This window comes from Amblyomma americanum, chromosome 10, assembly GCF_052857255.1.
Source record: "Amblyomma americanum isolate KBUSLIRL-KWMA chromosome 10, ASM5285725v1, whole genome shotgun sequence".
Lineage (NCBI taxonomy): Eukaryota > Metazoa > Arthropoda > Arachnida > Ixodida > Ixodidae > Amblyomma > Amblyomma americanum.
The window spans coordinates 42,623,139-42,648,736 of NC_135506.1; the positions used below are offsets into that span (position 1 = coordinate 42,623,139).

General features: G+C 48.0%; 2 protein-coding genes across 2 annotated transcripts; both read left to right on the top strand.

Annotated features, from left to right (window-relative positions):
- Window positions 1–417: 417 nt before the first annotated feature.
- Window positions 418–8,175, top strand: LOC144108220 (uncharacterized). Its single transcript, XM_077641498.1, has 2 exons — window positions 418–708; window positions 6,848–8,175. The coding sequence occupies exons 1-2, from the start codon at window positions 418–420 to the stop codon at window positions 7,991–7,993; spliced, it is 1,437 nt and encodes a 478-aa protein (XP_077497624.1). The 3' UTR covers window positions 7,994–8,175.
- A 5,724-nt stretch (window positions 8,176–13,899) lies between these two features.
- Window positions 13,900–20,661, top strand: LOC144108221 (uncharacterized). Its single transcript, XM_077641499.1, has 2 exons — window positions 13,900–14,232; window positions 18,719–20,661. The coding sequence occupies exons 1-2, from the start codon at window positions 13,900–13,902 to the stop codon at window positions 19,892–19,894; spliced, it is 1,509 nt and encodes a 502-aa protein (XP_077497625.1). The 3' UTR covers window positions 19,895–20,661.
- The last annotated feature ends 4,937 nt before the right edge of the window (window positions 20,662–25,598 follow it).

Consider the following 25,598-nt stretch of genomic DNA (forward strand, 5'->3'; position numbering starts at 1 on the left):
ATCGTGTGGGTTCTCTCCTAATATGAAAAACTGTTTCCATCTGAGTGGACAAGTCGAGCCGTCAACAGCATTCATGAATTCTATCACGTCATACCTTTAAAGTGGCGCTCAAATTTTCCCCAAACTTTCTAGGCACGCAGTGGGACAACTGCAGAGTCACCTAAGCAGTACAAATTGTCAATGACGGCGCACTAGTGTGCAAGCCTTCATCCCTAGCGCGACTTTCAACCGTGTATCACTTCGCATGAAATGGTTTCACCCGAAATCCGATAAGAAGCGGAACGGGCAATCCTTCTACCACTCACTATCTTTTGATCGTCACCGATAGCGCGTATCAAGGCACGGCTGCGAAAAAAGCACTCGAGGTCAAGTAGGAACGGTGCGGCCACATCAGTCGACGAGTAGGCACGCTTCGCGATGCCTGACATGAAAAACGCTGGGCTACTCCGTCTAAGCGGCCACATCGGGGGCGTTAACTGGCGACCAACGCGCTTCGTCGATTGTGTGCCGTCTGCCAATGTTTGCGGCCTGTGCCGCACGATTCCTAAGGGAACGGTGCAATTACCCTGCGCGCACTTCTTGTGCGAGAGCTGCCTCGGAGGAAGTCGTCACAATGGCGTCGCTCTGTGTCCCTTGGACCTGGAACCCTTCGAGGAGAAAGAGTGCCAGAGGATCCACTTTCCGGCCAGGAAAGGCAACAGTATGAAGGTAAGTGCACAGGTCGGGGACAGGTCCTCTTTTGTCATTCCTGTAACCTTTATTCAAGCTTTTTTTCAAGGCCATCTGTTTCAACGCTGCAATGGCTGGCTTCCTTTAGGCAGGGTGATGTTCGTTTTGCAGTAAGTTAGAGGTAAAAGCACTGAAGACCGACGGCTTCTAAAGAATATGCAACCATCTTTCAGTAAATGAACATTTCGAACTGGGTGGCAGTGGTTGCGTTAGAAATGTGTTGTTTCATTGGTTGTGGTCCAGTAAAGCTGTCCAGTCATTTAGACTCGGAACTGTATTTTGGCCACGGAGCAAGACAATATAGGAGTTGAAACTCCCGTCAGCGCGAGCGACCGCAAGCGACCATATAGTCACAATTCTATGCCCCGACGGGGCCGCCTCGTAGAAGCCGCAACGAAAAAAAAAAATGCAGCGCCCGGACAGGCTAAAGTCACTGGAACAGGAAAAGTACCGCATTCGTTTTCTCTCGCCGCCGCGCCGGCCGGCCAGCGCGCGCGCGTTCCCGATTCGTTCTCCGCGGTGACGCGGTCATTCCCCGCCATAAATGGTCCGCTCGCTTCTTTCTCGCGGCCGCCGGCACATAGAGAATCCGTAGCATTACGTAGCACTTGCTCTCATGGGCAGAGATAAACGTGCACAGCAAGCGGGGCTGGACCAAATATGGCGGCTGGTTGCGGTACTTTTCCCGTTCCAGTGACTTTAGGGCAGACGGCTTCGGCGCGCTCTCCGGCGGCGCGCGCTCAAAGCAGACAAGAAGACGACACGGGTGTTTGCTTCAGCGGGCACGCCGTGACGTTGTATTTATGCGCCCTTAAATCAAACAGCATCAGTTCTTGTCGGTGTCTGTTAGAGGGCCGTAATAGTAACAGCGCTGCTACGCGCAGTGCGGCCTCCTTCGGAATTTGCTAGAATAAGATGGGGCGCAGGTGTTTTGTTCGAAATTGCAAAAGCGGTTACAAGTGTTGCAGGGAGAAGGATAGCAATGGCGCGTGCGGCCCAACGGGAGCAACACGCTCGACCGGTTGCCTTGGGAACCGAAACGGCAGTAGTTTCTTTCCAGGCCGCCATGCGCCGTCAGCATGGTAGTGGCGCCGCGGGCTTGTGACCTTTTCTGGTCGCCGCAGACAGCGGAGTTTCCACTCCAATACAGTCTTGCTCCGTGATTTTGGCAGAAAATACATATTTAAAGCCTGGCCCCGTAAAGGTGCACTTTGGCATAGAATACGTATAAAGAGTCGTGCCAACAGCCAGGAGATAAATGAACGTGTACACGGGGACGCGTGCAAGATAGCCTCAAACTCTATTTGCGGCGATGCGCGGCGACCATTTTAAGCCACAAAACGGTAACAGAGGTGCGTTCTTCACTTTTGCCAGGAGCAGGCAAGCCAACAGAAGGCTTTCTACCACGTTGCGAAAAGCAGCCGTTGCGTAACGCAGCAAGTATATAGGGTTCGGGACTATCTGTCTACGCACTCCCATGTTCACACTCATGAATCGCATGACTACTACAGCCATAAGAAAAAGTGGAGAGACCTGAGAAACAATGGTAGAATAGCTTGTCAGAGCTATCTGGCGGCGCGTGCCTGTGGAGATATGCGCAATATTACTGTCGTCACCTTTATGGAAGATAAAAGGCGAGCGCGTAGCAGATAACCTGGAAGCCTGCTTGTGGTGATACGCGGTGGCCGCTTTCAGAAACCAAATGTAATGGGAAGTGCGATCCTCCACTGCCAGAACCAGGCAAGGCAGTAGAATGCTTTCCACAAAGTTGCGAAACGCGACCGCCGCATATCGCTGCAAGTTGTGTTTCAGACTGTCTGCCACGTGCTCCCACGTTCCCTTTTATGAAGGTCAGGACAGTACATCCTCTCTATTATGCTGTTCTGCGCACTCGCACATTTCATTAGAACCATGGAGTAAGACAGACAGGAGCACCTACTCCGCTGATAAGACGGGCTCAGATTAGCTACATAGGAGAGAGCTTGGTGAGGCATCCGATAGATGGCGCTCGGCGGCGAGCATAGAATACAGGAGTTCGTGCTAAAGGTAGTGAATGAGTACAAGTATCTTGGGGTGTGGATAAATAACAGTGTTGAGTATCTGACAGAGCATGAAAAATATGTAATGAATAAAGCTAGTAGGAATGCAGCTGTCATGAAAAATAGGGCACTGTGGAATTACAATAGGTATGAGGTGGTAAGAGGGATCTGGAAAGGGGTGATGGTCCCTAGCCTGACCTTCGGGAATGCGGTCCTGTGTATGAGGCCAGATGTTCAAGCAAGGCTGGAAATTAGGCAACGGGGAGTAGGGAGGTTAGCTTTGGGAGCACATGGCAATACACCAAATCAGGGGGTACAGGGTGATATGGGATGGGCGTCTTTCGAGAGCAGAGAGGCTAGCAGTAAGATAGATTTGAGGAACGATTGAGAAGGATGGAGGAAAAGCGGTGGGCTAGGAAAGTTTTCAGATACCTGTATATAAAGAATGTTGACACGAAATGGAGAAAGCGAACTAGAAAATTGACAAGCAAATATCTGGACAGCAGTAAGGGGGCAAATCAGCAATTATCGGTTAAGAAAAAGGTTAAAGGAACAGAGAGAGCTTTGTGGAAAACAGGGATGCTGACGAAATCGGCACTAGAAACATACCGGACCTTTAAACAGGAAATTGTCAAAGAAAATATCTATGATAATTGTAGGGGAAGTTCTTTGTTGTTTGAGGCCAGGACTGGAGTTTTGCGGACTAAGAAGTATAGAGTCAGGTACCAGGAGATAGACACTTTGTGCATTGCGTGCGGAGAGGAGGAGGAAACGGCTGAACACTTGATACTTTTCTGTAAAGGGCTTCACCCTACAGTGGAAGGCAGCGGGGCTGACTTACCCAAGGCATTGGGGTTTAGGGATAGTGAAGGGAAAGTGGATTTTAAGAGGTTAGAAGTAACCAAGCGAAGGTTATCTGATTGGTGGCTAAAAGCAAGACAGGAGTAAAATTTCACAAGACATGGCTAGGTGGCTTGAGCCACCGCCCGATGTAAAGGGTTCAGCCGTATCCATCCATCCATCCATCCATCCATCCATCGGCTGTATATAAGGAATGTTGATACGAAATGGTGAAAGTGAACTAGAAAATTGACAAGCAAATATCTGGACAGCAGTAGGGGCGCAAATCAGCAATTATCGGTTAAGAAAAAGGTTAAAGAAACAGGGAGTTGTGTGGAAAACAGGGATGCTGACGAAATCAGCACTGGGAACATACAGGATTTTTAAGCAGGAGATTGCCAAAGAAAATGTCTATGATAATTGTAGGGGAAGCTCTTTGTTGTTTGACGCCAGGACGGGAGTTTTGCGGACTAAGACATATAGAGTCAGGTACCTTGAGATAGACACGTTGTGCGTTGCGTGCGGAGAGGAGGAGGAAACGGCTGAGCACTTGATACTTTTCTGTAAAGGGCTTCACCCTACAGTGTGAAGCAGTGGGGCTGATTTATCCAAGACATTGGGATTTAAGAACAGTGAAGAGAAAGATTTTAAGCTGGCAGAAATAACCAAGCTAAGGTTATCTGATTGCTGGCTAAAATCAAGAGAAGAGTAAAATTTCACGTCATGGCTAGGTGGCTTGAGCCACCGCCCGATTTAAAGGGTTCAGCCGTATCCATCCATCCATCGACTAAAGCCCCTTGATAATTTATCTTTAGCCCTGGTACAGCAATTCCGCGGCGCCGCTCCTTCGGCGGTGCTGGGGTCAGTAGAGCGGACGCTTCCTCCCCCTCATTTTGCAAACACGCGCATGCGTCCTGGCATGCATCAAGGTTGTCTGCTTCGTGGTACTGCACTGTTGCCGTCATATGCGTCGCGCCGCGTTTGTCGCCTGCATCTGCCTGCTTGATACAGCTCACCTGCCGCGTCGCGCTGGCTCCTATATATGCGCGCGCTCTCCTATCATTCTTTTCTCTTACGTTCCATAGACGGCCTTGTATTAAGTATTAGTACTGCATCAGTAAAAGCGTAAGTTATGTCAGAGTTTACATCCGGCATCTACAGATGAGCTAACAGAGAAAGCGTAGTGGAGGGCTCTGGATTAATTTCGGCCCCCTCTGGTTCTTTAATGCGCACTGACCTCGGACAAACCATGATAATGTGCGCATTTAGTGTATTCGCGCCATTCAGCTTGGAAGATGCAGCATCGGTGGCAGATCGGCACTTCACTTGCAGCGCGAACAACTTTCCTTCGTCATATCCTGGTGTAAAGCCAGGGTTCCGGGCGATCTATGAACGAGAAGTACTTGCACGGATCTTTAATGCGGTCGCTTTGTACTCTTAAAGGCAGGTTAAGCGGCGCCCAATTCTTTTTTCTTTTTGCAGCAGCAGCAGCAGACCGAGCTCGGCTAGGGAAATCGGCTACGATGTATTTCACTATGCGCCATGCATGGTCATGTCAGAGTGACCACCACTGAGTGGAAGCCATGCGTTGCTTTAGACAGAATGCCGAAACTGCGCCCAAAGTAATGCAGCGATAGCAACCTGATGTAAAGACTGATAGAGCGGCCTGCACTCACAAACTCGTTCACCCTGATTGCCTGCCCCCTCGGAAGTGATGAGGGCTCCTTTCTCGCTTTTTCTGAAGAATATCCAACCGAAATGCCTGTGCGAAAAGGCCAGCATGTTAGGGTGGGTGCACTGTGCATACATCAGGCACGCGCTCTCAGACAGCGCTGGTAAGCAGTTCCGCAACCTTACTGATGTCTCCGCGGCTACCTGGCTGGCGGACCCCATCGAGGGCCCACAGGGACCCGTGGTCCGTCTCGCCATCGACATTCAAGGCATATACATTAAGACGTATTTTAGTCCTACTCCTTTAAAGGACCTTGAAAAATGTTTCTAATGGCACGCGTTGCACACACGATCCGTGACAACTGATGCAGGGTAACAAATTTTTACCAAATGTTGTTTAGATACCCTTAAAAGCGTGGAAATGAGTGATGTATAGTCGCACGCATGAAGTAGTCCTCCGCATGTACGCGACATGCGGAATACCACCGGCGGCAGGTGGTTGGCTTTCCTTCTTCTGACCGCCGCGGTGGCTAAGTGGTTATGGCGCTAGGCTGCTGGCCCGAAAGACGCGGGTTCGATCCCGGCCGCGGCGGTCTAATTTCGAAGGAGGCAAAATTCTAGACGCCCGAGTACTGTGCGATGTCAGTGCACGTTAAAGAACCCCAGGTGGTCGAAATTTCCGGAGCCCTTCACTACGGTGTCCCTTATAGCCGAGTCGCTATGAGACGTTAAACCCTCATAAACCAAAACAAAAAGCCTTTCCTTCTACTTTAAAACAATTTATCTTTCAGGAAAAGCCGCCAAGGTGGCTGAGTGATTATGGTGCTCGTCTGCTGGCCCGAAAGACGCGGGTTCGATCCCGGCCGCGGCGGTCGAATTTCGATGGAGGTGAAATTCTAGAGGCCTGTGTACTGTTGCTATATCAGTGCACGTTAAAGAACCCGAGGTGGTCGGAATTTCCGAAGCCCTTCACTACGGCGTCCCTCATAGCATGAGTCGCTTTGGGACGTTACACGACCATAAACTAAACCAATCTTTTAGGAAAAAATGATTACTTTGATTATTTCAAACTTATAAGCACAACAAATAAAGATACATTCCTAGGTGCCTCCATTTTTTTGCGTGTCTGCTAGCCTTCTTCATTTGACTGTCGTAATTAGCACCTCAGTTTGAAAACTGCTAAAAGAAAGCGCCGTGGAAAATAAAACAAAAGGGCAGTTAATGATATCCTGTCTCAAATAACGAACAATAGGATGTAAGCAGGATATGTAATGCGAAAGAAAAAAGATAACCGATGGTACCTTAGGGTAAAGTAGAATAGAGGAGAGAACGCGAGCTTAGCGGAGGGCGGCAGAGAGTCAGTTCGGAGGATGAGTTTAGGAACTTTGTGCGAATAAGCTGGCCGCTCTTGGCATAATACATGGTTAATTCGAGAAGTAGTGAGCAGGCCTTTCTCCCACAGCGCGCACAGTTAGGCTGATGATAGTTTTGATACTACTGCTTTGAGATGTAACCCAGGCTCAAGCTCCGGTGTGCGCACAAAAAAAAAAACTTTTTTTCTGCTTCAGGCGTACTGCTGGAATGAAGAGCGCGGCTGTCAATTCATGGGCACCGTGGATGCTTTGTTGCGGCATTACGAGACTGACTGCATCTTCCAAGCCATCGAATGTCCGCGCTGCGGGCTCGGAGTCTTGCACAAAGATCTGCCGGCACATTACATCTCCGGGTGCGTCGTCAATACTTCCTCGCCGAGAACGGGACAAATACCCATGCAAGATGCATCCGTTCCCAGGATACAACAAATAAAGAATGCGCTCTTCAGCAGCACTCGCCACCAGCAGCCTGTCAATCAAAACCAAATTAAGGAACTCGTAAAGGAATCGAAGAAACATGGAGCTCAACTGGAGAGCGTGTCTCGTGAGATAAAGGAACCGGAAAGAAACCCTGAACGCCAAGTGGCGCTAACCGGAAATCATTTCTATTCTACGCTTTCGGAGTGTCTCGAGCCTGTTGGTCCTTTGCTGCAACAAAATCTGGCAGCTCCAAACGAAGCCAGTGTTTCTGAAGCAGGAGGCAACAGGACGTCTCTACCGTGGGGCATGGAAAAGAAACTGATCCTTCGAAAGTTGGAAGTCTTAGCCGATGTGTCTCTGCGTGCCAAAGGACAATTGCGCGAAAGTATTGATCCGATTCCAAACGGCCGTTCTCTCTGGTGGCAGCTTCAACGGATTGTGGATAAGCAGAAAGTAGTCGCAACTTCTGCCTTCAGTACGCTTTTTTGCCGTAGCTCAGTTGATCGATTTACTCTGAGGAATGTTGAACAATTACTACAGACCCCAGAGGAAGTGCCCATAGGCATTCTCACAGAGATACCTTATTTTCACAGCATGGAAACATGTATCACTCTTGCAGTTTCTATTGTCAAACGAAGTGACTCGTTGGATCAGCCACGTCTCCAGGTAGATGTGAGGTACCGCCCTCTTCTAGGAACCTTTTGCCTTCCGTGTCACGCTGACATGTCTATACAGGCGACGTCGTCAGGTCAGTCGTTCTTGACTTCGGTGCCTGTTGAGAGTTTCCCCAGGCCTGCTGGTGACGAGCCATTTGATCGCTGGCTTCTTGATCCGTTGAACTTGCTCAGGAAGGATGGCTGTCTTCACAATGGACAAATTGTATTGCACCTTCACCTAGAAGGAACATCTTCCGCAGTGTAGTTCGCGGCCATGTCCTGAAATCGGTTGCAATCTTTCGGCCTTTGCATGTTTTTTTTTCTTTTTTTCCGCAGTGCCACTCCTGGGTCAAATAAACGTGTCAATGAGTTGTGACCTTTACTTGAGACCATGCACTTGCATTGTAAGCGTCTGCAGAACGATACAACAGTGTAATAAAAGCAACATCAAATATCCGTGGTTGACCAGGTGCGCACGATGTGTCTTTTCGTATGGAGTTCCCTTCGGCAGTTTTGGCAATTTGCCTGTAAGAAAGGGTTTCGCGCTTCTTCTGGGCAGTCATGGGGCGGTACTTGTTTCTTACGGTCTACTAAGCCGAGAAAATGGAGCAATATTCATAAAGTCTGGTTAACTCCCGGGCACATAAGGAACACAAAGAAAGCCAGATATGATGACTGAGATTTTGCTCCATCCCCAGTGGAGGGGTGAAATGAGAGCTGTGAAGAAAAGAATCGAGAGCGACAGCTGTATTGCACATCTGCGCCAGTGTTACACAAGTGCGCTCTCGAGTCTCACGTGAGCATAGGTGCCACACGCACGAAAGCCTCGCCCAGATGCCCTTCCTAAATTCCTCCTTGGAAAGCCTGGACGTAGCTCCAGCTGCTTCCGCCCTTTTCTTATTCTCACACCCGTTTCATACCAACGTTTCCCGTTCTCACATTCTACTCTTCTTCCTCAAATCAATCCAGCGATTTTTCCCGGGCGCTTTTCGTAAGCACCCAATTATTATGTGCACAGGCGGCTATAAGCACACTGTGCACACTGGGGCATAGAGGCGGACCTATACCACATAGTATGGGCCCGGCAAAACAGCACAGCAATGGAAAAGATGAAAGAACCGACGACTGCGCGGTTGGAGGAAAGGCTGTCCAGCTCAGACACGAAAGTTCAGCAGGGGTTTACCGAAAGGGTGACAACGACTACGAGGTCCAATGAACTACCCAAAAAGGGGGACCAACCCGTAATATTAGTTCCAGTTAAAATATTTTCATCACCATCAATCGGTTCTTTACCGTAGAAAAAAGAGAAGGGGTAAAAGTGTGAGGAGCATGGTCGCAATCGATAACACGATCCCGAGGCCCACTGGTGTCGAAACAGTGCTTTGTTTATAGTGTATAAAAATTAGTATAAATTAGCGTAGTGTATAAAAATTAGTGTAAATATAAAATTAGTATAAAAATTAGTATTGAGTATAATTTAGAGTATAAAAATGCAAAGGTGATTTTAGAGATCTGATGCGACAAGTCTATGTCAGCAGTGCAGGCGTTTCGGTTTTGCATTGATCGCTTTTCCAAAGAGTCTTTGAATTTTATTTCATATCAAATCAAATCTTTATTTTCCATCAGGTGCTACAGATGGAGGGGCTACGGAAAAAAAACTGCCACTTGGCAGCTTGTGGACGTTGTAGGGGGCAGGTTGTGGGGAGGAGGCTTTGTAAAAGGTGGGAGCGCACTCCCATTCATAAAAGGGAGTGCGCCTATGACAGCTTACTCCCTTTTTTACTTCCACACAGAGGTATTCATGTATAGAGTGTAGTGTGTGAAGGCCTCGTAGAGGGTGGATGTAGGTTTGTTGGTGGTAGGCGGCGCTTCTAGTGAGTAGAGTTGGGTGGGTGAGTTATTAATTGCTTCTTGGATAGCTGAGGTAGGCGGGGGTGGGCTGGGGTGGTGTATTTAAAATGCCAATTCTGCCCTCAAATTCAGGGAGGTAGTACGGTAAGGAGGTGGCTGGCGGGCGGTGCTTTTGGAACCGGGAGGCTTCGCTCTCCAAGGTTCTTGATTACCACACGCCGCCATTTTAGCATGCGACCGTAGTACCGCTTATACGGTAACCACCGCAAAGCCCTTTTATATGACTACTTCCTGGCAAACACTGGAAAGCCCTTCAATATTAATGCTTTCCAGCAGCTAGCACGAGAAGCACTTCCTGCTCTTGTTTCAACGCCACAGTGTTACAGGCCCCGTTACGAAGAGCGTCCGGCGTCGGCGTTGTCAGCGTTTGAGCGAAAGATCACAAACACGAATCTGGCAGGTGGTGCCCAGATAGAAACCTAGGAGGAAAGTGGGGCCACCTAGATCACGTGACCTCGCGGCGTCATCGCAAGCATCCGCCGGATAGCAAGCAAACTTCCCACCATGGCAGGTGGCTGTTCAAATTAATGATTGGTCATTCGGGAAGAGCAACCTAGGCCGCACAAGGCCCACCGCCGGAAGCAGCTGTCATCGCAGGGCAGTGGCGCGTCGCTTAACCGCTGAACCACTGCACCAGGAAGGGGCATGAGGACCGCCAAGTCTCTATGACTCTAAATTAGGGGATGACCTTTTGCGTACTGGTAATAAGTCACTACGCTATCACATCATACCCTCAAGGCGGAGCTTAATTGTCCCCTCCAATTTTTTTCTAACACTTTGGCCTGCTCCACCATAGAAGCTGAGAAACTTTTGTTGGTTTGTCAGGGTTTAACATCCTAAATCAACTCAGGCTATGAGAGACGTCGTAGCGAAGGGCTCCGGAAATTCTGACCACCTGGGGCTCTTTGACGTGCACTGACATCGTACAGTACGCGGGCATGTAGAATTTCGTATCCATCCAAATTCGACTGCCGCGGCCGGCATTGAACCCGAGTTTTTCTGGTAAGCAGTGGGAGTGTCATAGCCACTGAGCCACGACGGAGGCAGAATTGCGAACTTTGGAAGTTCAATTTTGCAAGTACTAGAGCTCAGTAGCTTTTACGCTCCCACGCAAAAAAAAAAAATATATGGACCGAATTCGTGCTATATTTCAGGCTGCAGACTTTTCCGCCTGGCCAACGAAAGGCACGGTCAGCATGAAAACTGGGCCTCCGGCATAACTCGCTCAGGACAAGCCAGCATAGTACCATGTCGGTGCTTTTGTTATACTCCTGCAGAGGTAATAGACACGCAAGCCAGGAACTTCAGCAGTGAAGTTCTTCATTCGAGTGTTGCAGCGACGTTTTTCCTGAATCATTGTACCTCTTCTCGGCCTGCGTTTTAAAAACATTGCGTGGCTCCGAACTCACTACCGCCGCCTTTAACTAATGAGTAATTTCGGTGTTCACCACCCTAGCCCACTTCGCTTGTGACTGGTGAGATGACGGAGAGTGCCATTTTTGCAAAAATCCAAGATAAAGTGCTCTGTTGACCCGTCCGAGATTTTAATGTGAAAGCAGTCATACGATTGTCACAGCCGTGCAGATATCTTGCTTGTGCATCCCTCGTTGCCATAGCAATTGTGATGCCAAGCAGCAAGAATTTGGCCCGAGCCACCAGGGAATTTGACCTTGGCTGATTTGGAGATTTGAAGAAAATCAATGCCCAACTGCAACTGACATTGTCCGACACGATGGCGACACCCAAATTTGACCCAGGCCTTATCCAAAAATTTGGTCTGGGCCACCCTCGAAAAGTAGTTCACAGCTTAGAGGCTTGCGCCATCTCGTTTGTATGGTGTCTCTTGTGGTGCCACCATTTACGTCACCGCGCTTTCGCACGTCACACATCGGTTTAAGCGGCTAATTTTTCTTCGGGCTCCGCAAACGATAGCCAGGCACTGCAGTGATGAGTTGAACGAAAGGGGATAACGGGAGTGTGCAGGGCGACAGGGCAGGAGAAGAGACAGTGGTCTAGATATGCACAGAAGCAAGAGGTCAGAATATAGGCAGGAAAGGAAGCAGGTATGAAGAATGAATTCTACCAAATCTGTGTGCATGGGTATCGTTAACTGCGTGAAGTCGCTACGTTCAAATAGGGCGCGAGCTTTACTCGCAGCATTTCATGACTTTCCAGCGCCTAACAGTGGCCTCTGCTTAAGAATAATTTAGCATCTATGTAACGGAGAGGGTGGTTTTAATGCTAGGTAGTGAACTAAGCATTAAATATTTTACAATGCGGTGTTCTTGGTGTAATTCCACCTCCACCATTTTTTGCGATTATGTTTTTCCACCAACAATAATATCACCTTTTTCTTCTGGATTACTAGCGTCGTATGCCTATTTTGTCACCTGCGTATCCGCCCCCTTCCAAGCTTTATGATTACGTTTAGGAATGCCCGCAACCAATGTGTGTCCCTCCAGTTCACCCCCACCCCGCCGCGGTGGCTCAGTGGTTAGGGCGCTCGACTACTGATCCGGAGTTCCCGGGTTCGAACCCGACCACGGCGGCTGCGTTTTTATGGAGGAAAAACGCTAAGGCACCCGTGTGCTGTGCGACGTCAGTGCACGTTAAAGATCCCCAGGTGGTCGAAATTATTCCGGAGCCCTCCACTACGGCACCTCTATCTTCCTTTCTCCTTTCACTCCCTCCTTTACCCTTTCCTTAAGGCGTGGTTCAGGTGTCCAACGATATATGAGACAGATACTGCGCCATTTCCTTTCCCCCAAAACCAATTATTATTATTATTAGTTCACTCCTCTAGCAAAACCTTCTGGGAGGCCTCACTTCTGGCCATATGAGCCGGTGAACAGCTTAAGCTAGTCGACCGGGCCAGTGCGTAAGGGAAACTGTATTGCAACGCCATCTAGCAACAGCTATTAGGGATCGAGACAGTCATGGCTGTCCCCCATTTTATAGACGAATGTATCAGTTAGCTTGGTTCGATGCGTCGCGCTTCTTCGCGCCTAAAAGCTCCAACGCGATAAAAGTCATGTGTGTGGTGTTTGCTTCCCCTATTTTTGTTCGTCCCTGTTTGTACCTGTCGCTGTCTCTAGATGGCGTCTAGATTCAGTTTTCACGAGATCCGTCACCGGCTGCGTATTGCATGCCACATTTTCTCACAACCGTACATAATGGGATGAATACTAGGCGCTGTTTTGCAAGAAGGAAGGCTTGTTCTCAGTCGTTGTTGTAAAGCGCTCGCAGCTGGTAGCGCATAGTAATTGTGCGTTTGTCGGCCAACGTCCAGTACGACATTGCACGCTTCGATCTCAGTATCATGGTTTCCTTTATGGGGAAATGCTTCCTTTTACCGCGCCGCCATGATCGGCACGTTGGTTACAACTGTTCTAATTCGGACGACAACAGGATGGTTTTATCTCTTTATGTTGCAAATATGTTAACAGAGTGATGACTTCAGTGTAGCAGTGCACTGATATGCCCAGTGGTCATATCCACTGACGTTTTCCGCCTCACTTTTTTATTTTTGGGGGGCAGGAAGGGGGGGGGGTGGAGGGCAGAATTACCACTTGAATTAGATGACCCTATCAGAACAATTTATTTCCTCACTTCACAGAGATAAAAATTGAGAACTCTGCTTTTTCCATACAAAAGTTTCTTGGGAAGCACAGTTACCACATCGCGTGTACACCGCTTTCCCAACCATCTATCCAAACACCTCCCCAATGGCCAATTCGCGACCGCTGAATGAGTGTACCCGTCGGCTATACAGCGTGTTCAAAATTAGACTTTACTGATATCTTACTTTACTGCTTCATGCCGATAGCCGCTGTCTTGCATGCGTAATTAGACGAACTGGGACGAAATTTTAGACGTGCGCATCTAAGGACACAGGCATTTTACTAAAAATGTACAAAATGGAATAGCCCTCAAAAGCATCTGCCTCTAAGTTCTCAATATATATATATATATGCACGCTAAATTCAGCCAATAAAAAGTTATTTAATAAATTTTAGTTAATTGCTTAAATTACAGGGACAATTATTATTACCCCAATTTGTGTCCGCCTGGCTGCATTACGAACGTGCAAAAGGGGCATTAGCGCACGGCGTTTCACTCTTTTTTTTAATCGGCAAAGTCTAACTTTTAACACGCTGTAGAGTCACTGTATAATCGACTAGCGCTCCTTTGTGTTTTTGTTCTCGGCGACAACCGATCCATTTCTGCGGGTGCGATAAGATACGGTCGGCTCCGAGCAGGATGCGCCGCTTATCACCACTGCACAACTCGTGCCTCAGGCACATACCGCCATGCCGGATCCGGGGAAGGCATAGGCTGCACGGCCACGTCGGCGGCGTGAACTGGCGGCTTACTCGTTTCGCAGAGGACGTGCCAGCATGGAATATTTGCGGCCTGTGCCGATTGATTCCCAGCATAACGGTGGAGTTACCTTGCTCGCACATTCTGTGCGAGTCGTGCTTCAGAGCCAGCCACCTTGACGGTACTGCTCTGTGTCCCTTGGACCGGGAGCCCTTCGAAGTGGAAGATTGCGAGAGGATTCATTTGACCGCCAAGAAAGCAAGCAAATTGAAAGTGAGTTCAAAGCTTCCGGGAGCACGGTTGCTTCTGCTTTCGACCTTTCCTCGCGCAGTGATTCCGAATTGTGCGCAAGAATGCTTTGCAGTGCTGCTGTAATAGCAGCTATGAAGCCACAGAACTGTTAATGAATATATTGCCGAAAATGTAAGTAATAAAAGGTTCTGTGCTCAGTTTCAATATTTCCAGTGGTGGCTTATCTGTATGGACTTACTGGAATAATTTCTTTTAGCGCGCCAGCACTAAGATCACCATTCAACGATTTCGCCACTGTCTGTCTGGCAAAGCTTAACATGAAATAAAAATGAAATAAAAACAAAAACCTCTTTAGGGCCACGAATGGGTTTCGAACCCAAGGCGGCGCGAACAGATCATCTTCGTTGGCCACTGCATTAGAGCGCCACGCCCCTACGAAGCCATCGCCGCTGCCGAATGTCCCGCGTATTTAACTGCAAGTCTTCCGATGGTGTTGTTCTCCTCGATATACAGGGTATTTCATCTGAAACTTTACACAGTTCTTAAAATAGGTTTTTTGAGTTCTAGTTTTGAGTACTTGTTTTCGGCATAGCATTGTCAGCCTTGTAGTACATGAGGATACAGATAACGCGTTTTAGTTAGCACGCTGGTTCACTAGTATTGAATAGCTAACTTTTTATAACTGTTAGGCTCCTTAATTATTGAGAGGCCTGTAGCCCACCGCAAGTATTATCCACATCTCTTTTTAGAATTTGGAAAACGCAGTTATCCTCAGCGCTGTAGCTCCACAAATTTTGGCTAAATCGCGCCAAAATACATGCGCTTCCAAGAAGCTTGCAGGCAAAGCAACCTCTCCACTGCACGCAACTCGTGGAAATAGCCAAAATTTGTCGGGCCATTTGTTATTATTTAGAAAGCGGAAGTACAACACTCTCTCAAGTATTCCACTGCGTGAACAGCGCTGCCGATTCCGATTTCCGGAGTTTATTCGGGATGGAGCGAGAAAAACGTCCTTGCTTTCTGTACCACATATATGCTGTAAAGGAAAATGTAAGAAATTTTATTCGCGCAACTGAAAATCTGGAGGCATCAGGTAGAATTAACAGCATGTTGTCGTTGAAATTAAGCCACTTCACACTCTTTCGATATGCACTTTGCGGAGGCACGTTATCACTGTGACGAGAAAAATAGTGCGTAGATATTACTCAGTACACCGCATTTAATTTCTAATGAAAGAATGGCTAGTTGTGCTTCACACACATGACAAGAAACGGACTCGCATTATCTCACTTGTTTCGCGCATAAGTTTGAAGCTCCTGTTTGGAATGAAACTTCAGTTTCATTTAGCTTCATTTGTCTAGAAAAACGCAAATATGTACAGTGCCTTTCTTGTTATAGGGATAATTTCCTGGTTTTTTCTTGCTGAAAACGTGACAATATATTTAGAGCCCTAAAGTGCGCGATTCAGTGTTTCTAATTCTTAAGTATGCTTTCATTGTTCTGTTCTACAAGGCCATAATCAGGTGGGAAACTTCCGTTTGCTTGCTATTCCACGGTTTACGCGTAAATGTAAATCTGAACAAACCGAAATAAGTCGCACATATGCACTGGACACCATAATATTTAGTGGTGCTGATAAATGCGTGTCCATGGTCCTCTACAGATGCAGCTACTGGCTCGTACTCCATGGGGAACCTGTACTGTCAAGGTGGCACTGCAATTGTTCCATTCAGTAACTCAAAACTGCTTTTGTCAGCCGCTTGGGCCGCTGCAAACGCGAGAACTCATTCTGCGAGATGAGACACCCCCGTTTGGTTGACAGCATGCATTGCCTAGCGTCTCTCGGCGTAGCCCAGATAGGTGACGCACGGCACGTGCGCCTTCGACAGAGCGTGGAGGCTCATGCCAATAAGCGCCTGAAGGTGGCGCGTAAAAGTACTAAGACTACTACCCGGAACTGCTTGCTCTTCTAGCTAGGCATTGTGTTATAGCGCTGCAATCGGCAACGCAAACTTCAGGGCAAGTTCCCCATTGAACACGCAAGCCTGCTAAGCTTGGCCGGTTTGGCCTGCCACTATCTTTTGCCCTTTGTACTGATAACAGAATAATCGGTCGAACTAAAGCGACCGACTGGAGAATTGCAGCGCATATTAGGGTAAAGCCTCTTCTCGTGAATGTATCACAAGGCGGAGGACGATATGTCACTCTGCCACAGCCGATGATTTCGCGAATAATAAATGACGTCGTGACTTCCCGCAGGCAACGGATACAAGTGGATTGAATTTCTTCATACTGTACTATATGCGTTTTCCCCAACTGAATTCTAAATAAAAGCACAATATACCAAAGATTTATGCTCCGAAGGAGAAAAAGCAGAGGGTATAGTTTTATCTATTAGAACCGAATGGGTTTAGCAACTTGTGTTCATTTTTCTCCTGATTCGTGGTCTCCTAGACGTCCTATATGGGGTGTGAGACTCCAACGGTGAATTAGCTAGGTGCGTCGTCAGTGTGGATATGTGCGAGTGTATGAGACAAGCGTCTTCTCCGACTTAGCAAGTTATTTTACGCGAAAACGTAAAGAGACCGTGTCGCAGAAAAGCCGGTGTCAGCGTTAGTAGTAGTACGAGTAGTCGATTATAAGTGGCTCCCATAGATGGCGCCAGCCTCCCTAGCGGCGCATCGGAAACCCTCTGACCCTCGTGTTGCGAGTCAGAGACGTTACCCATGGGTCATGCAGACACGTTCGTATGGCTTGGTTAAATCAGGAATTTATGTGTATGCCGTGTGGTCCTTCAAATTATAATTGTGACTGAAAGAGGACACAGTATCCGTGCCTGCCTGGACAACAGCAACCGCTGTCGCGCCATGCCCTTGAAGGCGGAACCTAAGTGTTCCTCAGTTTTTCCACTGACTCAGTGCAGTATAACGTTCCGCGGTGCGTGACGCAGCGAAACTTCTTTTCGTCCTGACACGTGACTGTTGCGTGAAGAGGAAAGGAAAAGTACGATAGTTGGGCGTGTTTGAATAATGGGTTTGAATAATGAAGTTCGTCGTGGTGAGTTCTCTACAACAGCTTTTCGCTTTAAAAAAAAAACATAAGTGCGCTCTTCTGCTGTCATATTGTGGCAGTCTCAACAATGTTTTAAACTAACGATGCACATGCGCTGTGTCGAAGTGAATGGCTGCCGCAGACTTCGGTGGCCTGTACAATGACCGAAGAGAGAAGTATAACGTCTGCCTCGACCAACGTCACTTTAGCGTTTTTCCTTTTACCTGTGTTTTATCCCCTGTTATGACCACATAAGCGATTTATTTCAACCGGCTTTCGTTACGAAAGACTAGCGCTTCTCAGGCACTGCGGAGTGCCATTTCCATGCTCCTGGAGAAGGTTTCATTGCACATTTAGGCCGATGCTGACAGTAGTGGTCGCCCACATCGACGCGGTCAGCGCGCACACATCTTTAGTTCAATACATGGCTGAGAGCACTACGATACCCTGGCGCGAGGACACAGTAATGTCGTTTATTTAATTTTTTCGGGTTCTTGTTTTAAATTCTGGAAAACAGATTAACGGGGGTGCGTTGCTTTTATGAACCATCGCTGCAAACTCTACTGAATTCTCTTGAGCCTACAAAGGATATATAGTGCATAATTAGTTCTAGCTAATTAACTTCTAAGAGGAATTAACAAAACTGACCTGTGCCACACGACGGCAAACAAAGCGTCGTTGGTGTCTCTCATCTGGGATAAAAAACTTTATCTTAATCAGTGGTTCGAGTTTTCTGATGCATCCCTTATATGGCCCCTAGGGGCCATATAAGGGATTAGAGTTTCCTCTCAAGTCTTAAGGCATGAGGTATTATTATGTCTGATAAGGCGTTGCGCACCTATGCTTAGAGTTCTCTTTGGCGTTCAAGCCCCGTCATGGACGCGGAGTTAGTTTTTCAACGCGACATCATTAAAGGCCCCGTGTCGCAGAAAACCCGGTGTCGTCAGCGGCGTTGGCCGTGAGAGAAAAATTCCTCCTCCTCCTGCTCGCAATGTGCTCCACTGCCCCAAAAGATGGCGCGCGACGGCAGCTCCTCCCGCTCGTTTCGTTCGAGCTCAGTGGGGTCGTGCGGGCACGCAGGAATCACGCCGTGAGCGGCGAACAACGCAGCGCACATCCAAAGCGCGTTCACCGCGAAGCTTGCGGCTTGCTGCCCGTTCGTTCGGCGCGGAAGCTATGCTGGCGTTCGTCAGGTTTGTCGAGAACGATGTGCCGACCAACTACGACTGCAACTTGAGTCCCGCGTGTTTCGGCAAGGAGCCTTGCAGCGCTTCTACGTGGTTTGCCGCTCCGCGCGTCCGTTTCAACGTACGTAGCAGAGCGATTTGTCTAACGGGCAAGGCATCGCGCCGAACGGGCGATGGCGTTCCGGGGACTCCCCGGCAGTGCTGCAACACGCTCTCGCGTTCCACTTTTAAAGGCGAAGCATTAGCGTCCTCTATTTTTTTTTCTTCAGGCCCACTGTTGGAATGAAGAGCACGGCTGTGAGTTCGTGGGCACCATGGAAGCTGTTCTGCGCCACTACGAGGACGACTGTTTGTTCCATGCAGTTGAATGCCCGCTGTGCGAAAAGAAGGTTCACCACAAGGATCTTCCGGTACATTACATAGCTGGGTGTATTGCCAAAGAGACACCTTCACCGAACACAGAGCGGCCGTACAAGCAAGACAGCGTGCTGACGATACACGACGTCAATGCCGCACTGGAAGAAGTGAAGGTGCTCTTGAGTGACCCGCACCACGACCAAATACTTGCCATTCAGAGCCAAATTAACGAACTGGTAGAGCTTTCCAGAATCCAGGCAGCTCAACTGGCGGACATCGTAGCCAGTGAACGGGCGCCGTGCGAAAGGAACCATCCGCTGCAAGCAGCGCAAATCGCTGATGACGTGCACTGTGTCCTTACGCAACCGCCACAACCTCTTACTGCTCCGCTGCAGCAAAGTTCGGAGGCTCAGAACGAGGGCACTGCCTTTGAAAGGTGCAGCGAGAAGATCATCCCATGGAGTCAAGAAAAGCAGTTGATCCTTCGAAAGTTGGAAGTTGTGGCCGGTGCAGCGTTTCGGGCTACAGAACAGTTACGACAGAGTGCTCAGCCGCATGCACACCTTCCTGTTCTTTGCTGTGATCGCATTTACGATTATTTCAACCCGAACGCGGAACAAATTGTCTCAACAGCATTGCCTAAGCAACACTTTCCGAGTGCTACGTATCGCTTGACTCTGAGGGACGGTGGTGACTTACTGAAGACAATAAATAGAAGGGAGATCATTTTCGCAGAGGTTACTACCTGCCACCGGAGGGACACTTACATTACTGTAGCAGTTCGCATAATCCCATGCGATTTCAAACCGGGAAGAACATGTCTAGAAGCGGAAGTGAGGGCCCATGGGCTTCTGCAAAAATCTCGCTTGCCAGTACCTGTTGACATGGTCTTACTCAACGGGCAGTCTAGCCAAAACCTTTCGATGTTTAAGGCTGACCACAGCCACTTTGGTGAACAGGGTATTGCTAGGAAATTCTGGAGAGAGCAAGACTTGGCCAGATACAAAGGCTTTCTTCAAAACGGAGAAATGACTATGAAACTTGTGGTGCAGGACGGATTGATGCAGGCTCCTAATAATACTTCGTGAAACGTCCTTCAGCTCTCCTAAGTTCTCTTACGCGTGCAGGAGCTCAAAGGTTATTAGGGGCACGGACGATAAAGTGAAGTTGGCGTATGTCGACTGACTACCACGTTCTAATGAGAAATTTTCTGCGTTTAATGAAAATGGCGCTCTTATAAGCTATAACAGTCCAGAAAATTATGTACATGCAGCGGTCGTTATCGCAAACACACTGCGATAACGTAAATAAGCTTATTTTATGTACACGAGCATTACAGCCAAGGCTACAATAGCCAGTGAGCATGTAGTTCATAGTGTTATCGACGCCAATGGTAATGTCATGATTTAAACTTGAGCGGCAGAAAACAAACGCAATTTCGCTTACAAATTTCTGACCAATATTTCGTGTTTTCCTGCCTAACGAGTGTCAACGGTCACAAAAACCAAAGCATTGAATTTTACTCAAAAGGAAAATTACATGTAGCCACATTAGTGTCCGTTGAGCTTCGGCATGGTGGACTTTAAGTGCTGCGCTCGATAAACAGAAGCTGCCGACTGTGTGGTGTGTTCATGAACCAAAATCCCTCCTGACAACGATTCAGACATTTTTATAGAGCCTTCACTAGTTTCACTTCGAGAACACTCATCGTAGGTCTCCGCATGGGCCGCCATTTTGTTTTGCAACTGATCCTCGAAGTTCTGCTTCAAAGAGTTTATGCTATATGACTATGTGGCGTTTTTCCTCTATACATTTGTGTGCCTTGAATATTTGAATAAAGACGATCAGTCAGATGGTCCCTTTGTATTCATTGTTGTCGTCCGTACCGTAATGCTTTAAAATTCTTTATTACTGATTGCGGCATACGCAACATGGCACCAGAAGTGAGGGGAAAAGCAGGTGTCGTGGAGTGCTGAAGCGAGTGCTAAGCCTGATGCAGTGTTTACGCCGAGAGACTAAGTAGAGGGGAGAAGTGGAAAAAGAAAAAAAAACAGGCTTGCTCAAGAGAGGAGGCGCAGGAGAAAGAAACGCTGAAACGGGAATGATATCTAAGGAGCATAGAACGGTGGCGGTAAAAGGAAAGAGATGGCTGCGGAAGAGGGGAGTACGTGAATTCACAAAAAAACTTCGAAAGCAAAAGTGTGCTAACCGGCAGGAGCGGGCGGCGGTTTAAATGACATGGCTACAAAAGGTGTGCGGCGGTTGGGAATTTCGCAGCTCACGTGTTACTCGTCAGTCCGCATGTTATTCGGCAATGTGCAAGCTTGCCTCCTGATCCAGCAGGCATCTGATGTGCAGCGATAGCTGTTAGCGCCACATCAACGTGTTTAGCGGCTTAGAAGCAATAGTATTGTGGTATCCGCGTAAGCCTATTCACCTTCCTCTTTGCCGCGGCAGGGGGTATTGCGCCAACGCTGACCCTAGTGTTCCTGTATATGCTCCCGCAGGGAGCAAAGTTGCGCGACTGTTTTCCTCGCGCCGCTCTTGACGCCATTCGCCGAGCGGCCGTCACGTGATTCCGCTGACGACGTTTGTTCCATTTTGAAGTGGAGGAGTCGACTTTCCAGGCACAACGCCGGTTCCTCGCCCGCCCCACTACCCTCTCGGCTGCCATCGTGATCGGACGCGTCCGGTGCGGTCGGCTGCGGTGTGTTCCCGCATTTTTCGTGCGCTCCAGTTGTATATATTTGATAGTGTGCAGTGACGGCAGCCTCCAACTATGACGGGGTGCAGTGCGCCAAACTGCAAGAACCGTACCGAAAGCGGCAAAGCTTTTTACCCAGTGCCGTCCGGACGGTCAGTCGTACGTCAGCGACTGCGCCGGCTTTTGCGTATGGGACGCGCGAAAGCAGCCCCGAAAAGAGCTCGAATATGCGAGGTGTCTTCATTTTTCGTGCAACGCTGCAAGTTCCAAATGAAAATGTTAACAAAGGTTCTGTTCCTAACCTGGTTGTACGTGACAGAGCATTTCTCATGTGCAGCCGCTGCCAGCCTGTCTGCTTATTCTGCTGCTACCTCCAGCATTTTGCAGAAATGATTTGTTTTGTGAAATAAACAATGTCTGACAAGCAAACTGTATGTGAAATTTTGTTCTAGTCCCAGTATACTATACAGAAGTGGGAGGCCAGTCTCTCTGCATGAGAACAAGCTTTGCCTAGGCTATTTAACTATTTTATTTCTTACGAATACCCTTAAGTTTCCACTGACAAGGATGTTAACACTGAAGGAGAGGGGAACAAAAATAGCATGAAATACTTGAAAGCAAAATTCGGTATTCAGATCATTATTTTTCCTTGAGTAAAATCATGGAGCAGTCCAAAACAAAGATATTTCAGAATGCAGTGAAGGTACATAAAATTCGAGTAGGTCAAGAGAAAACCCAATAGTGCTTAGGGAAAAACGAGCAAATAACAGCACCAGAAAGAGATACACATCACTTTTCGAGATCCTTGGAAACTCGTATACCACAATTCAGCTGCAGTCAGGCTGCAGCTGCAGGCAGCTGCAGGCAGGCTTCTCTAATTGGATATTAAAGAAGTACGGCACGTGATGTGTTTGGTTTGAAAAGATGACCATGGCATAGGAAAAATGCAATGGAGGGCTAAAAGTTAGAGCAACAAATGATACGTATATTTTGTGAAATATAAGCGCGCGAGTTTGCGATATCCGTGCCTTTGGTTGGTTAGATTTACTTGCATGCAAAATGCATTGCTTTAGACTGCCCACATTCACATCGTATGCAGCGTGGTTTCACAAGCTTCGTGCAACATCGGCGGTCGCAACCCTATAGAATAATGTATTTCAATGTGGTTCTGCAGGGAGATACATTACCGCACTTCTCTTCATCGCAAAACTCACGCAGGTTTTTCATTTTCAAGCATTTCTGCGCCATTAATGTCCGTACTGCGAGCTATCGCTGTCATTCCGCGATCTTTCTGTCATGCTGTACGTTATTTTCGGCAAATCGGATTATTTTTCGACGTTTTTTTTCAACGAAGTATGATGGGCTTAGCATCGATCCCTGAGCACTAAGACAGTAAAAGGAAAAAAGGATGCCCGCAATCGAGCGCCGTTTGTAAGCTTTTCAAAAAAAAAAGCGAACTGTTCTACAACGCCAGCCCCGTCATGATCCCAGCGCCTGTGCGCTCGAGGAGCTGCTTTCCCGCACAGCTTGGAACAAAATGGCGGACCTTCGCGCAACTCTGCTCCATGCGGGATCATATACAGGAACACTAGCTGACCCGACTTTCGAGACCGGACTCCTCGCTTCGTGACGTCACGAGTTGGAGGCGGGGCGCACCGGCGACATGCGCAAATCAAGCGAAAGTGCATTCATTTACACCAATCTTTAGGGGAGAAATTGCAGCGTTACAGTGCCTTCCATAATGCCTACTACGATTAACACCGGGATCAGACGGGTCATAAAAAGTTCGCATTATTAGGCACTCCTAGAACGATTAACTTTTTTCTTTGTCCTGAAGGAGCCGCTTTCTTTTTAAAACTGCAGATTGCTCTTGTTCTAAAGCCTATATTCATATTCTGGCGCCTATTCATGGCATAAAGACCCCTTCACACAGCTACAACGCTAGCCGCCTAGTTGGCTCAGCTGTTGTGGTGCTAGGCTGCTGAATCCAAAGACCAGGGTCTAATCTCAGCCGTGCTGGTCGAATTTCGATGGAGGTTAAATGCTAGAGGTCCGTGTACTGTAGATGTCATTGCATATTAAAGGCACCCCTATAAAAGAAATTATCCAGAGCCCTCCACTACGGCGTCCCTCACAGCCTGAGTAGTTCTGGGACGTTGAACCCCGTAAACGAAACAAAACCACTCGAACATTGCAACTTTATTCGACTGCGGAGGTCATGCAGCTGCGTAGAGCCTACAGATCTCTGTGTTCTCATTTAGCACCGGCTTTAGGAGCTAGACCCTTACAAAAACGGTCTATAGACAGTCTGTAGACTTCTTATAGACTCCTTTGCCTTCATATAGATATTTCTTTTTGTCTCTTCATAGTCTATGAACTGTCTATAGACAAAAGTCTACCAAAAGTGTACGGCCATAAATCCATAGGTTGTCTATAGACTGTCCATAGGATTTGTATTGCTTATATACTGTTCTCAAGGGTTTGTCTATAGAGAGTCTATAGACTTTATAGACGGAAGTCTATAGAGAGTCTATAGACTGTATAAGAAAATTTTTGTAAGGGGACATTCCAGCAAGAAAAAAGTGACGAGAGGAAAGGGAAGGCGGCGTAGACGCCAAAATTCAGATTGTGATTACAGATTGCTCAGGGTTCTCAAAAGCGCATTAAAAATTTCTTGCTGGACAATATTTGTGAAGCGACGTCTTTTAACATCCCAATCATACCGCAACTTTATCAGAGCCACTTGCGAGAGCCCCTTAATCAGGTAGAGTCCTCCGCGTCCGAGAGTCGCCACTCGCAAACCCTCGAAGCTTTTTTGGGTTTTTTCTCATGTTCGGGCCCGGCGAACGTTTTAACAGTGCGCGAAGACGTGCGCTGACAGGTGCGACTCTCGCATGGTCGCATACGTAAAACTACTGCATCTCAGCTGCCCATCAATATTGCTACGCTACTAACTACTCTAGTGGCGCCATACAGCGGCTAAACTGCATTTCCTGGCAGTTAGCATGCCTTGAGCCATCTCGGGGCTAGATGCTTCGTCTTCATCTCTCGTGCGGCTGCCTGCTGCCTTGCGCGTCCCAACGTCTTGCGCGTCTAATTAAAGCAAGTAAACCAGCCCTGCTTACGTCAACCGTTTCTCGGTGACAATATTTTAAAAAGGCAATAACTAAAACACACTGAACCATGTCCATCGCCGTCACTATCAGTTTCGTAAAACTGCCGCTCCGATTCGAAAATTGCGAATTTCCCTTCAACCACCAGGGGCCCACGCCTCCTATGTGCCAAGAAGGAACATGAAGGCTGTGAATAGGAAGCGGGAAAACGATGCTGGCTAAATTAGTTGTTTTTGAGCAAACGAAATGATGCCGTAACTGTCTCACTTCTCGGCGGATACCTCAACCACGACTTGAGGGAACAGAAGAAGGTTGGATTGTAAGAAGGAAGAGATTAAGCTTTAGAGGAAAGCTCCGGAACAGTTTCAACCGCCGGGGGGAGGGGGGGGGGGGGTTATCGTACACTAACATCGCACAGCACAGCAATTTGCTCCTCTGTGTGGCCCCCGGTCTTCGGAACTTCAGCTGACGGCGGCGAGTTTGTCGGTACTTCGGGCTACACAAGCGTGGGGGGGGAGGCAGTGTTGGAGTGCCGTGTACGCAGTTTACGCAACTGCAGTTTACGCGCGCAGTTTACGCCACTGGCCCCAGCGCTGTGGCTCTGCCAAATTCGGTTATTTCGATTAGTTGCGTGCGCTGGAGGGGTTGCTTTGCCTGCATACGTTTCGAACGCGCAAGTATTTTGGCATAATGCAGTCATAATTGGTAGAGCTACAGCGCCGAGGGTAATCGCGTTTTCCAAATTCTGAAAACTGACATTTATATTACAAATACCAGCAATAAATCTCTGATTGAGACTAGGCGCCTAACTTAAGTTATTAAACGTTTATTATTGGAAACAGGTTAGTCAGCATACTAGTTAAGATGATTCTCCTTTTTGCTTACTAATCAATATGATTCTCCTTTTTGCTGGTGTTGGCCAGCACTGGTAATGCTGTGCAGCGGAAGCCATATTTTATACCCAAAGGGTCCATT